Here is a 15,228-nt window from a genome sequence, read left to right as displayed (position 1 = left end):
AACCAAACTGTTTACAGATGGATTGTAAGCAGTGTCCGCCCATGGCTGACAATGGCATATACAGCGAGCACTGCCATGGTATTATGATGTGTTTGAGTGTGCCCTTGGATTGACAATGCCCTGATAGTGAAACAATACGTTCCTTAGTTTTGTCAGTGGGTTTAGAGCATTGCGTGTGTGTGTGTAAATACTTTAAAAAAATATATAAATAAATACAAATCAATTATATAAATTATAATAATACAACAAAAATAATATATAAAGAGAAAAGATATATCAAATATAAAAGACAATAAATAAAACATTGAAAAATTGCTGTTTGCTGGGAGTTCTAGAACTACAGTACACACACCCAGCTATGGATATACAGTAGCTCCACTGCATCGTGGGTCAGCCTCACCCTGACAGAAAAGCAGTGTTCTGGCGGTGCACAATATTAATTATGCACGTTAATGAAGAGATACCAGTTCATATAGTACTGTGAAATAGAGGTTGCTGACATAGGGGACTTTAAATTCAAGTTTTTTTGGTAAATAATAATACATTTAGGTATAAATTTATTAATTAATTAATATTATTTATACATTTTAAGAAACATGTCTGAGTTCATCTGAAATATATGATTTACGTAAGCAATTATCATTAAAGACTCAGTCTGTAATTAAGACTGACTTCTTTAGTTACTGATGGAGTAACCATTCATTCATATGGCCGAGTCCTCCATGAGTCTGACATGAGTCCTACATTAACTCAGGATGAACTGGGAATTAGTTAAGCATCAATTAATGCGGATGAGTGTCTACTTAATGTAAAGTCTACCGAGTGTTGTACCGTCAGTCAAGTCATGGCCAACACTCGTGCAGGCTGGAGGAGGACAGGACAGCCAGGAGACAGCAGAGGAGGGACAGGAGGAAAGCTCCTGTCTACTGACACATTTACATGTCCTACATTTCAGAAGTTATGTCGGTCTAGGATCGGGTTGTATAGCCAGATTCAATCTCATATAGATGTGAAACCATGGGGATGGGTTATATCGGCACTGACTACCTGGAGCTTGCTTGTACGGAGCCTGGGTCTGTTTCATTTCATTTCATTTATTGTTTATTTAGCAGGGACAGTGCACAATATACAATTGAGCCAGATTATAGCCACATGGCTAATTTTCGTCTGTAGTCCCTGGACAGGAATTGGTGTTAAGCTAAAAACAAAAAGGATTAAAATGAATAATAATACAAGAATTTGATAATACAATTAAAAGGTGCCCAATGTGCAAATATAGGCTCACAATATGAAGGTGAAGGTGCGTTGCTGTTTTTAGGCTGTGATAGCCATGTAGTAGGATAGGATATATAGAATTGGCATTGACACTACCTGGAGCTTGCTTGTACAGAGCCTGGGTCTGTTGAAGGTGGCTGTGCTGTTTGGGCTTTGATAGCCATATGATAGGATAGGGAAGAAGTAAGTGAGAAAGTATGTTTTTGTGTATATAATTTTTTTTACAAAAAGGTTCAAACTCGATATCATCATTGAAATTGATGGTTGAGTAAGTGAGTGAGTGAGTGAGTGAGTGAGTGAGTGAGTGTGTGTGTGTGTGTGTGTGTGTGTGTGTGTGTGTGTGTGTGTGTGTGTGTGTGTAAAGGGGGGTTGAAAGATAAATAAGTGTATGCAAGATCTATAATTTTGTCAAGAGTTTTTGTAATGCCACAGGTCGTGAAGTGATGAGCACCCAACAGTGACCAGTAAGATCGTCTTGCTGGGTCTCTGATACAGACAGTGCTCATCTAATTACTCCTGTCAAACAATGAATTGGGTATTAAAGGCAGACTAAAAGGACTACTGGGACGCCGCTAGACATACATATCTGTGTTTTAGCCACTGAGCTAACTAAAGCTAACCCCAGTCAAGGAAGAGGGGGGAGAGTTGTAAGAACTTTTGACTTATTGGTCTTAAAGCTGGGGTATATGATTTGGGAGAAAATAGCAGTTGGGATAGAGATTTGAATCCAAATACCTCAACTGCTCCACTTGTGTTCTTTCTGGTCCCTCCCTGACAGCTTTACACCAACAACGTCGGTGCCAAAGTGAATGGACAGTCCCAACAGCCCATAAGAACGGAGAATCGGAGCCTCGCTCTGATTGGTCAAAGTGTACATGAGCGGTGGCAATTTTTGGGGCAGGCACACACAGGCAGGGGAGAGCAAAGTGATGAGTAGATATTCTCAGACCACCTCACCTACATATAGCTGAATGGCTAATATGACATTTTTGCCAAATATTACAGTGAAAAAGTTACCCACCCCAGCTTTAATTGGCAAACGTTTACATGGTCTGTTAGAACCAGTTAGCAGCAGTTAGCATCTGATTATGTTTTGTGAAAGGAAAAAATGTCTGAAAGGTGAGCCATGTATATTGAATAATTCAGACTGAGAAGTTATTTATTGCAAATGTTTTCCTAGTTAACTTTGTTCCTTGGGGGGACCTTTGCACACCACTCCCTTTAGATATGACACATTATAAATCACTGAGCATTATGCCTTAAATGAGGCTTTCATTGCTCACTGGAACATCATTTATGCACATTTTCTGGCTTCTGTCTTGTTCCCCCTATCCTGACAATCACACACTCCTGTATCCCCTGCTCTGAAGAAAGAAAGAAAGAAAGAAAGAAAGAAAGAAAGAAAGAAAGAAAGAAAGAAAGAAAGAAAGAAAGAAAGAAAGAAAGAAAGAAAGAAAGAAAGAAAGTCCATATAAGGAATGAAGAATGTTTTTTCATACTTTTCAAAGCACTGGTTCCTGAAACCCGCACACATCCTGCAGCACAACATTTCCCATATTTTTATCTCCTTCATTTCTCTTTTCCGTACTCTCTTTCCCTGTCAAAATGTTTTTGTTGCTTTGGCTCCAAATAACTTCTTGGCACGAGTGTGAACTGTAACCACTTTTAAACTTAAAACTATCTGGACTTTAAAGGTGGAGTCAGTGATTCTGGGGCAACAGTTGTTGTCACAAAATCAGTGAATATCTCCTAACGATCTTCAACCTGTCCGTAATTTGTGTGTGTACGTGTGTGTGTGTGTTTTCCATTAAATACATCATAACCAGTTTCCTCCATGGATACATAAAGCCCTGATTTTAGCATCTGTCCCTTATGCGTCCTTATGGAGAGGATTTATTTCAGCCCTTGTTTGGCTCATTAGGCCCAAGAGGAAACAGTGCCACTAACCGCTCCAAAAGCAATAATAAACACACATCTGTTTGTGTGACCCTGAGCACAGCCAGCAGAGAGGAATGACTGCTGGAGCATGGACTTCCTGTCCTGTTAGATGAGAAAGATACACATAATGTAAATAAACATACAATCGCAAGCACTCGCATAAACTCATATATAAACTCAAAAAAGAGGCGATTGCATAGTTCTTCATTTTGGGAGCCCTCAAATAGACACATCAGATATACAAGGAGTAATTCCAGTGGCCTCACAGAAACCTTTGAGTTAAAGTTGATTGTGTGCAAAATGTGCCTCAGTGCTATCATGTCTTACTTCCACTTTTGCCAGGCTATCTGCACGACTCAAGGGGACGACAATGTCAGTGTTCCCGACACTTTGGTTAAAAACAGTCAAATTCACAGCAGACATAACATTCCTGCAACGAAGGGAAAAAATATACCACCTAATACCACCTAATTCACCAAGACCAGCGCTAACTGCCACAGAGAGTTATAGTGGAGCAATTTACCACCGTATTCCACCATGTGTAATAATCGTAACGCAATTTAACTCTCTGTCTTTGTCTCTCTCTCACTTCAACGCTGGTCCTGATGGACCAACGAAATATAAATAAATAAAACAATGTAAAAAGGGTAGGTGCAAAAAGCTAAGCTTTCAACCAACACCTTTTCAATCAACACTATTGATAATAAATGTCAATGTATAAATCAAGATGACAACTTTGTCTTTTTTTTTACTCATGTATGTCATGTTGTGAATCTATGTGTGATCGAAATAAACTAAACTAAACTAAACTAAACTAAACTAAACTAAACTAAACTAAACTAAACTAAACGCTAGTGAGCTTTAAATGATATTGAATTGGTATTGAGTTCTATCATAGGGGAAATCTACAGTCAGGAAGAAGTGGGTTGAGTACTTATAAAGGATTTTGAAATGAAAGAGTTCTGATGCAGCTCAGGATAATTCAAAAAGGGGCTGCTTTATTACAACCAATGTCACGTGGGTAAAAGTGTGAAAGCACACGGTGCCAACTCAAACGGTTCCACCAGGGGAGGGATCCGCTCACTCACGTCAACGCAAAACGAGGGCAAACTGCGCTCAGCTGCCAAACGGTGTGTTAGCACCGGCATATGGGGCAACCGTGGCTCAGGTGGTTAAGCAAAACCACCAATGATCCAAGGGTTGGCGGTTCGATCCCCGCTCTGCCACCAGTGTCATGGTTGTTGTGTCCTTGGGCAAGACACTTCACCCACCTTGCCTCGTGTGAATGTGTATGACTGCTGTATGTTTGAGGTGGTGGTCGGAGGGGCCGTAGGCGCTGAATGGCAGCCACGCTTCCGTCAGTCTGCCCCAGGACAGCTGTGGCTACTATGGTAGTTTACCACCACCAGTATGACTGTGTGTGAATGAATGGAACCTGGAACCCTGTAAAGCGTCTTTGAGTGCCTTGAAAAGCGCTATATAAATCCAATCCATTATTATTATATAAGTAGTGCAAATTCCTTTGTAGATACGGTGCTAAAACGGGGCAGATTTCTGGCGCTTTTTTGCAGCAAATCATGGAGCTTTTAGTACGCACAATCATTTCTCAGTTCTCTAAGTCTTGTTTGTGTAATAATCAGGGCCGCCGCTCCCTATACGCAGAGTACGCAGACTGCGTAGGGCACCAAGTTCCTGGGGGGGCACCCCAAAAAAAATATATATATAATTATAATTTTTTTTTTTTTTTTAATTAAAAAGGAAAAAGAGATGGTCCGGGGGCCCCCCAAAATAGTTTTTTTTTTTAAAGTTCATGATAATCATTACATTACAAAAAATATATAAATTAGTTATGAACAGGCCCATCGTTGTTTTTTCTTAATTGTGTAACCTATCCAGGGGTGGATTACTGCACAGGCACACCGGGCACAGGCCCAGGGGCCCAAGGGCTCAGGGGGGCCCTTAGCCAGAGATACTGATAGTAACTTTTCATGTTGCATAGTCAAAGAGCTCAGTCACTGATGTCAATAACAGGGTCCAAAAAGGAATAGCCTAAATATAAGTACTCATTAAAATGTAACAAGATAGAAATCATCATGGGCCCCTCAACTAGTAGGGGAGAAATACAAAAGCAAATTAAAAACAACAGCATTAGTAGCTCTGTCTAAGGGGGTTGAAGGCCCCCTCACACATACACAAATAAACTTTATATGTGTGAATTCTAAATTGTTCATATCCACCCTTTATCTGTTGAAATGGGCCTCTCAATCATAGAACATGGGTCTGCAGACCAATATACTGTTTTTACAGTTGCAGAGTAAAGAGTGCTACCTGTTTAAGAAAAATCTGAAAAATAATGTTCCTTCTGCATCTCAGGATTTGATATCTCTCTAGTCTCTAAAATTTCCTCACAAAGTGCACCAGATTGATGCATTTTACTTTAAAAAGGTAAAAAAAATTCCACCCACCCCCCAACAAGGTACAGGGTCCCTCCAACAATACCCCAAGATCCTGTGGGAAACACTGACTTCCTTAATATGTTTTTGCCATTAATTGTATGTATCTGTGTAGAAAATTCAGTGTACCTGACTGGATAGGGACAAGTGGGGGGCCCTTTTAAGAGTGTAAGCCCAGGGGCCCATTATCTCATAATCAGTCTATGATCCTATCACTCAATTCCTTTGCAAAGGCAGTTTTTTCACAAGTTAAGCTGTTCTTTCTGTTAGTAAATGCTGGCAAATGTGCCAAAAAGCAGTCGCAGAGATCTTGTAATGGCAAAAAAATGTTGCTCGCGCCCTGCGGACGCGAGCTTCTGGGTGTTTTTTTTTTGGGGGGAGGGTGGGGGGGTGGGGGGGGCATCACTGACAATTTCTGCTTAGGGCACCCAAAAGCGTAGCAGCGGCCCTGGTAATAATGCACACATAGAATACTTTGTTTATTGTAAGAAGCGAAGTTTAGGAATAAGTAGCGAATTCTCATTTGAAGTACTGTATTGTTGTGTCAAAATGTCTAAAATGCATCATTCTTGTTTGCCTTTCAGAAACATGTGCAGGACTCTAACACTCTCACTGGTCATTGCACTGGCACTGGGCACAGAGGTGAGTGTGATCATGACTCATGAGTGTGCGACATTACAGTATGTAGATGCATAGACTTCTTCCTTGCATTCTATGTACATTTAAGTTACTACTTTTGCCACCCTGAATGTGTACACCAAGTAGGTTTCCATATGCTGTACTACTTATTTCCATACTCTTGTACTTTCCCATTACATTTTAGCTTTGATTTGTTTTTGTTTTAAATAGGGCTGTTAAACGATTACAATTTTTAATCAGTTTAATCACAGGGTAGCTGTGGATTAATCACGATTAATTCTAACATTCGAAATATGCCTAAAAGATTCTAATTTTCTCTGTATATTGTTGTTGGAACGGAAAGATAAATGACAGAGGGTGGATATACATTGATTGCTGTCCGTGGTGTGTGTGTGTGTGTGTGTGTTTGTGTTTGTTTGTGTGTGTTTGCACGCGCGCCCACGTTCTGTGGGATTGTTATTTTGTGCCAGAAAGCCAACGTTTTGTTAATTTCACTTATTAATCACACACACCTCTGGAAACGGAAGACGTTTGTGTCCTCCCGACATCAACTGCCGCCCATGAAACAGACGTGGCCGTTAGCAGTTCAAAACATAGGCTAGTGTGCTGCTATGTTTGGCTGCGCACAGCTGCTGATCCTGGGTCAGTCACAACGTTAGAGTGACTGTAGTGCAGAGCAGGTGGGACGCACAGGGCGGGTCATTCTTCACATGCGTTAAAAAATTAACGCATTAATTCCAGAAATGAATCACTCTGCGTTAACGCGTTCATTTTAACAGCCCTAGTTTTAAATAAAGTGTTCATAAGTGTTTAGAAAGTCCCATTTGCATCTTTTGTACGTGTAATGTTGCTTAATAAAGAAGATGCTGGTGACTTGAACAAGAGTGATTTACTCCCAAAATAGTCACAAGGTGTTACAAACAGTAGAGCAGTAGCGTATCATCGTACATCCAGTAGTCACCAAAATGTATTCTATTCTACTTCCTCTATTGCTCTAACTTATATGAACACTTACTATGCGCTTTACCATAGTGCCGCCTAGTGGTGTAAAGTAGTAAGCATGAACACAACAATACGTTATTCTAACTTGCAATGCTAATGGCACAATTTCTCCCTGGGACATTTCTGTTAGTAGGTGATGTACTGCAAAGCGATATTTGGGCCTAACAATATAACACTGAAGATGATGTCACAAAGATAAGCCCATCATTCTAATGTCTCTAATATCCATATAAATGTAATGTTCCCCAGGTGTCCCAGTCTGAGGATGTGGGCTCCTTGTTAGCGGTTGTGAAGGAGGTGGAGGAGCAGCAGCAGGAGAACTTCACTGACATATCCATCGTACTAGGAAAGTCCAGACACCAGATCCTTGCTGCTCAGTTTGAGTGCTACCTGAAGATCATCCATGACCCACCACGAACAGAAGAAGGTGATATCACTATGCCTTCTCACACTTCAGCTTATACATCCAGATGGAACCTTACATCACCCTGATGGTATAGGTTTTTTTATACTGGCCTTTGGTAGATGTGGAAATGCTCTTACTTTCACTATTAAACATAGCCCGGAGTTCTACTGTCGATATTTTGATTCCACCAAATATATATATATTTTTTTAAAGTGATCTCCCTTCAAGATCATTTTCGACCACATTTCTTCCTCAAAGATGGGGGTTCACCACTATCTATCCATGTTTTAATAATGCGTTGGGCAGTTCCTAACAGGATTTTAATAGTTTCATCTTCTCCTGAGTAGTTTTCTTTGTTTTATGTATGCCAATGATTTCACCCCTCTGATACAGAGTAACATATTTTCTTTACACCACAGCACGTCTTCTGACATGGTTGTTTAGGAAATAAGAAGCTATTCACTGCATCAGTTAGGGTTAAATAACTTGACACAGGTGTCTTCTATTTTGATGAAAAAAAATGGTCTACACAGCCTTTTAAATAAATCATGTGCTGATAACTGTTTTATAACATGCAGATTTGGACGTATGCATTACTGGTTGTCCTACCTATGAACAGTTTCCAGTGTGTGTGTGCACCCACTAAGAGAGAGAGAGAGAGAGAGAGAGAGAGAGAGAGAGAGAGAGAGAGAGAGAGAGAGAGAGAGAGAGAGAGAGAGAGAGAGAGAGAGAGAGAGAGAGAGAGAGGAAGCCGCTCTGAAAGAAAGGAAACTTGCCCTTTGTCTCTTTCCCCGTGCTTGTTACTGGCTACTTCACTGCCTCTGAATGTTATTTTGTGCTCCATTTCCCAGCATGCCACTGTGCTGCCTGGTACCGCCAGGTTTCCGTCTATTGTTGACAAGCTTTGCACAGGGCCATCTGTGGTGACACACGCCATTTGTAGAAGTAGAACACCGCGTTTGTGCTGAATAGATTATTTATATGATTCATCCGGCCAGGGAGTGTATTAAAAATTCAGATAGTACCCCGCCTACCTTTATGATTCTCTGTGGACCTCTGTGAGCTACTGACAGCACACACACATTACACAGCTGTTTAACTTCATGCGTTGAGTGATTATACATAATGTACTGTCCAATGCAGTAGTCCATCTAACCTATACCGGTATTTGAAATAAAAGCATAATGCTGCCCCTAATTATTTCAAATGTAATACTAATTTCAAGTAGTTGTAAAATGAAATGAACATGCAGTCTATGTATAAAACATTATATTTGAGTAATATTTAGATAGGGGAACACATCACTACTGTCCAGTCATCATGTCCTTACTGTCCTTACACTGTAGGTTCTTACTGTAACCGTACATGGGACGGCTGGCTGTGCTGGGGGGACACAGGGCCGGGGACTGTCATGCAGATGTGTCCGGGTTACTTTCTGGATTTTGACCCTGCTGGTGAAGCCACACACACACACACACACACACACACACACACACACACACACACACACACACACACACACACACACACACACACACACACACACACACACACACACACACACACACACACACACACACACACACACACACACACACACACACACACACACACACAGTTTTATTCTGTGTGTATTATTCCCATTCTTTTGTTTGATGATGATTAAAATCACTTATCTCTTACCTAAGTCAAACCATAGATTTGTTTTAACGTTTTTTGTATGAATGATAACGTGTTGAACAGAGAAGGTGACCAAAGTGTGCAATCCTGATGGCAACTGGTTCCACCACCCGGAGAGCCACAGAGTGTGGACTAACTACACCCAGTGTGAGGCCTACACCAAGGACAAACTCAAGGTAAAACAACTGCAGTCAAACCACTGGCTGTTTCACATGTCTAACAGATAATATCGGTTAAAAAAAAACAATGCTCTTTGTCCTATTTTAGTGATTAACCATGAGCGATAAAATAATGCCAATTAAGTGCAGACTCATTTGCTTAATGCTCCCGCCCACACAAATGACTCATTTGTACAACATACAGTGGAGGAAATAAGTGTTTGATCCTTCACCAATTTTGTAAGTTTGCCCACTTACAAAGAAATGAGCGGTCTATAATTTTAAAGCTAGGTTTATTTTAACAGTGATAGACAGAATATCAAAAAGGAAATCCAGAAAATCACATTAAAAAAAGATAGAAATTATTTTTCATTTCATTGAGTGAAATAAGTATTTGATCCCCTACCAAACATATAGAATTCTGGCTCCCACAGATTACTCCCTGTGCTTTAAAAAAGTATTCCTAATCTCAACTAGTTTCCTGTATAAAACACACCTGTCCACAGAGTCAATAAATCAAACTCCAACATCTCCATCATGGGCAAGACCAAAGAGCTGTCTAAGGACATCAGGGACAAGATTGTAGACCTGCACAAGGCCGGAATAGACTAAAAGACCATTGGCGAGAAGCTGGGTGAGAAGGAAACATCTGTTGGTGCAATTATTCGAAAATGAAAGAAACACAAAATGACCATCAATCTCCCTCGGTCTGGGGCTCCATGCAAGATCTCACCTTGTGGGGTATCAATGATCATGAGAAAGGTGAGGGATCAGCCCAGATCTACACAGGAGGATCTTGTTTATGATCCCAAGGCAGCTGGGACCACAGTCAGCAAGAAAACCATTGGTAAAACACTATGCCGTAATGGATTGAAATCCTGTAGTGCCCGTAAGGTCCCCCTGCTCAAAAAGGCCCATGTACAGGCCCGTCTGAAGTTTGCCAATGAGCACCTGAACGACTCAGAGAATGCTTGGGAGAAGGTGATGTGGTCAGATTAAAACAAAATAAAGTTATTTGGTACCATGCTTGGAGGAAGAGGAATTCTGACTATGACCCCAAGAACACCATCCCCACAGTCAAGCATGGAGGTTGAAGCATTATGCTTTGGGGGTGTTTCTCTTCTAAGGGGATAGGTGGACTTCACTGCATCGAGGGAACTATGGATGGGGCCATGTACCATGAAATACTGGGTGACAACCTCTTTCTCTCAGCCAGATCCGTAAAAATGGGTCGTGGATGGGTCTTCCAGCACGTCAATGACCCTAAAAATACAGCAACGGCAACAAAGGAGTGGCTCAGGAAGAAGAACATTAAGGTCATGGAGTGGCCTAGCCAGTCTCCGGACCTTAATCCAATAGATCTGTGGAGGGAACTGAAGCTCAAGCGACAGCCTCAAAACCTTAAAGATTAGGAGACGGTCAGTGCAGAGAACAGAGACAACAGGAGGCTGACAGATGACAAGATGTTGATATCTCATAGTCAGAAGTTACACAAGGGCGGACAGCTGAGTTTAGACAACACAAATGTAGTAGGGTGGCCTGCAGTGTGGACTCACTGACTGCCGTGAACTAGCTGTGAACACTGTAGTCTAGGGCTGGGCCATTTGATGTATAAATCCACTTCTCTAAGTAGAAAAACAAGTAACTTTCATTTCTTGCTAATTAAATAATGCCATTTGAAAAGTAGAAAAATTAACTTGAATCTCTTGTAACCCAATATTTGAAATATTTCCCTGTGAAAATAATAAAATATCTTGAATCTCTAGTAAAACTATATGTTCAATATAAATGCATGTAAAACAAAATTACTGCTGATTAAGTGTTAAAAACTGCTTGAAGAAGGCCCAAATTAGAAATAATAATGGACACGGTCAAGTTTAAGTCGAGTACAGGGTCTGAATGTCACTTTACTTTTATTATTGATTAATTGCCCAGCCATACTGCAGTCTGTACTTGACAGATAACAAGCCGGCTCCTCCATGTTTAGCTACGGTTAAACTTCAGCCAGTGGAATCAGATTTTCATTGAAATCTCCAAACTGTTTAAAATCTCTATGATAGGTTCACAGTTCACACACCCTGATTGGCCATTGGTATAGTTGTTATAATGATCTCATTAAATTTAGATAACAGTGATGATTTTCTTCAGTGCTTCTCAATTCATTGCTTTTCATGAAACATTTTCTGTTTTGATGTTTTCTCAAAAGGCTCACTTTTCCCACAGATGTGTCCTTTGCTTTTTTCAGGGCTGCAAAGAGGCGAAGGTGCTTTTGATAAAGACTGTGCTCACTTTAACCCTACACTGTAATGTTCGTTTCATGCTAACTACTCTTGTATTCCCGGTCAAAAATGACTGCCTCGTGATAGCTGATTATAAATCCATAATTATACATATATGATCACCTAATGTTGTTAAAAAGGTTTTTAATCCATTTAAGTTATTGTGATTATTGCACGTTTCAAAATTCTGTTTACTATGTATGGCCTGTAGGCCTCATTGATCTGAGTTCATACATTTTAGATTGAGTAAAAAACATACTGTTAAGAATAGGATTATTTTGACTATAAAAATAAATAATCAGATGAAACATATTGGGCTTTTTATCAAACACAATATTGTGTCATAGTCTAACAAGGACATTTGTTTTGAGACATTTTCAACTTTTTAAATAATGGCACAACATAACCTCTGACACACACATTTCTTTCTGTTGGCCATTTCAATGGTCATTTTTGAACGGGAACACCATGGGTGTATACAAATCCAATAAAACACCCAAAGTTTTATGAAACAAAAATCTTTCTGAAGTTTGTCCGTGTCCACGTATGTTGGTGTGGGACGTCCTCTGGATCGATGCCCGTGTGTAGGTTCCCATAGCACCAGCCTGCTGGCTGGGACCTCGTGGTGTCTCTGGCAATGACCGGCCAGCCTCATTCTCCTGGATGCTACCTTCTCACTCAGCCCTGGTAGCCCACCATACAGATGCTTGTTGGTTACATGCTCATTCTGGTCGATGTTGAGGACTGCGCGGAGCATTCTGGTGTAGCACCCATCCAGAGACTTCTGTATGGTGGGTTTCAGGGTCCATGTTTCACAGCCATATAGAAGCACAGACTCCACGGTCGCGTAAAAGAAGCTGAGCTTGATGTTTCTGGGGAGGTTGGATTTCCATACACAGGCCATGCCATTCAGGGCCCTCCAAGCGAGCGCCTTCCTCACTTTCAGGTCTTGTTCCGATGAGTTTACCCATGAGCCCAGGTACTTGAAGTCATTTAATTCCTTCCACTGCCCGCTGCTGTCATTAGGGGTGGATGGTGCGGGAGGATGTTGTAGGTGATTACCTCGGTTTTCTTGGCATTCAGCCTAAGACCAACCTTGGCACATTCCGTCTCCACTCTGGTCAAGAGCTCCTGTGCCTGCTCTACACTGTCCGATATCAGGCTGATGCCGTCTGCATAGCCCAGGTCTGTTAGGACTACGGCAGGGAATCTCCTAGACCTCCCCGGTGTGATGGTGAACCCGAGTTCCAGCTCTCGTCCTCTGATGGCTTGCCTGAGTGCGTAGTCCAGCACTATAATGAAGAGGAAGGGTGCGAGGGTGTCTCCTTGTAACACCCCTGCTAGGATGTCAAACTCCTCACTGTCTCCATCATGGGACGAAAATATGGAGGAAAAAGGACAAATACAGTAAGCTTGCTGCAGCGTGCAGAGAAGCAGGGTGGAAGGCTTTCACCTACCCTGTTGAAGTTGGATGCAGAGGCTTCATTGGAAAATCCACCCAACATCTGCTGAAAACTCTGGGAATCACTGGAAGCAAACAAAGAAAGGCACTCAGGGAACTGGCTGAGGAAGGGGAGAAAGGGAGCTTCTGGCTGTGGCTCAGAAGAAAAGACCCCAAGTGGGGCAACCAAGGATCTTAAGGCCAGTCGCAGGGAGTGGTAGGGAGACGTCCCTATCACTGCCCCACCACCCAGAGATGTTCTGAGATCAAAGGGGCGAAACATCTATGAAGGGTGGCTCCCAGCTGACGACCCTGCGGCTGGCTCATCGGCACCGGCGGAGGTGCAGCAGGCAGAAATGTCTTGCAGGTGGAAACACCTGTGCTTCTATCTTTTTGAAACAGTAACTACTCTTTTTTAAACAGTAACTACTCTTTTTTAAACAGTAACTACTCTTTTTTGTGTACCTTATTGTAAAGTTTTACCAAATCAAGTACATGTTTCAGAGAGAAAGATTGTAAAAACGGTCAAATTTGCCCACAGCAAAACAGGAGGGTTAATGTAAAGGTTTCACTCTTGTGCTTAAAATATATATTGAGGAATATAACAGCCGTCAGAATAAATGAATAAATAAAGTACTCGATAAATAAATGAATATTGAGATTGAGGGCTTGATTATCTAATAAATGTGCATTTTAAGTTGAAAATAAATGAAATAGAAAAATAAATAAAGTTTATTTATTGATACGACAAATTAGTATGTTAGCTATTCATTAATTTTCATATTATAATTTTTTAAATTCTAAAACCCATCTTGTTTGTATGTGCAGTTTGCCATCAGTCTGTACTACCTGGCCATGGTGGGTCATGGCCTGTCTATTGTGTCCCTGATGATCTGTCTCATCATCTTCTCCTACTTCAAGTGAGTCAAGTCTTTGACTTTACATAGCCGCGTTTCCACCGCAGGAACTAGTTCCCGGAACTAGGAACCTTTGTAGGAACTATGTGTCACCTCAGGAACCAGGGTCTAAACTGTAGTTCCTGGAACCTTTCTCACCCCAGAAAAAGAACTGCGCTCAAGCCAGCCAACACTTTGAGAACGAGAGTCAAGCCAGCCGACCCAGTATTTTGCTGTACGTGTACATATACTAGCCATTACGTCAATAGCGTCGCAGAACTTGTTTCAAACTAAAAGCATTCATTGGGTACATACCGAAAGACAGTCAATAAAAGCAAATACTGTCAAAGGAAATGTACAGACTTTGTGATATGTATTTCAAAATAAATTCCCAACTGATTGACAAATGTATAGGCTTTATGCCAATATTTTTATATTGTAACAATGCACTCTGTTTCCACACAATCATATCACTTCAGGGTAATAGTACACACCCCCATAGGGTCCCCCAGTAAGTTTCAAGACTTTCTGTTTTATAATTTCAAATTAAAAGCCCACCAAAAATTCAAATACTGTATGACACATATTACATATGATTTTGGATTCAATTTAAAAGTTACAGTTGTTACAGAGACTAATTCCACTTCAAGGCAAGGCAAGGCAAGGCAAGGCAAGTTTATTTATATAGCACAATTCAGACACAAGGCCACTCAAAGTGCTTTCACTTCAGGCTATTAGTACACGACCCCATAGTGTGACCCAGTTCCTTTCAAGACATTCAGATGTATGGTTTCAAATTAAAAGCCCACCAACAATTTAAATATGAGACATTAAATAGGATTTTGGAAACATCATTTGTCTCATCTGATTCAATGTAAAGTGAAACATCATTTTGGTCTCATCTGACCAGAGCACCTTCCTCCTACCCTTGCCACAAGCCATTCGGGGGACACAGCATAGTCAGATTTGTCCAAACTTAAAGTTTCTGGCCTGAGTGCAAACTGCAATGTGTGGCGGAAAACTAACACTGTGCATCACCCTGAACACACCATCCCCACTGT

General features: G+C 41.1%; 1 protein-coding gene across 1 annotated transcript in view; it reads left to right on the top strand.

Annotated features, from left to right (window-relative positions):
• Positions 1–15,228, top strand: part of calcrl2 (calcitonin receptor-like 2) — a 50,592-nt gene that overhangs the window by 19,373 nt on the left and 15,991 nt on the right. Inside the window, exons 2-6 of the mRNA XM_080031938.1 lie at positions 6,251–6,308; positions 7,557–7,734; positions 9,060–9,167; positions 9,457–9,569; positions 14,100–14,191. Coding sequence (XP_079888064.1) covers positions 6,251–6,308; positions 7,557–7,734; positions 9,060–9,167; positions 9,457–9,569; positions 14,100–14,191 — 549 coding nt within the window. The remainder of the gene's footprint in view (positions 1–6,250; positions 6,309–7,556; positions 7,735–9,059; positions 9,168–9,456; positions 9,570–14,099; positions 14,192–15,228) is intronic.

The sequence above is a fragment of the Ammodytes marinus genome (genome assembly GCF_949987685.1).
Source record: "Ammodytes marinus genome assembly, chromosome: 7".
In the NCBI taxonomy this organism is placed as follows: Eukaryota; Metazoa; Chordata; class Actinopteri; order Uranoscopiformes; family Ammodytidae; genus Ammodytes; species Ammodytes marinus.
This window is presented reverse-complemented; position numbering and strand designations above follow the sequence as displayed.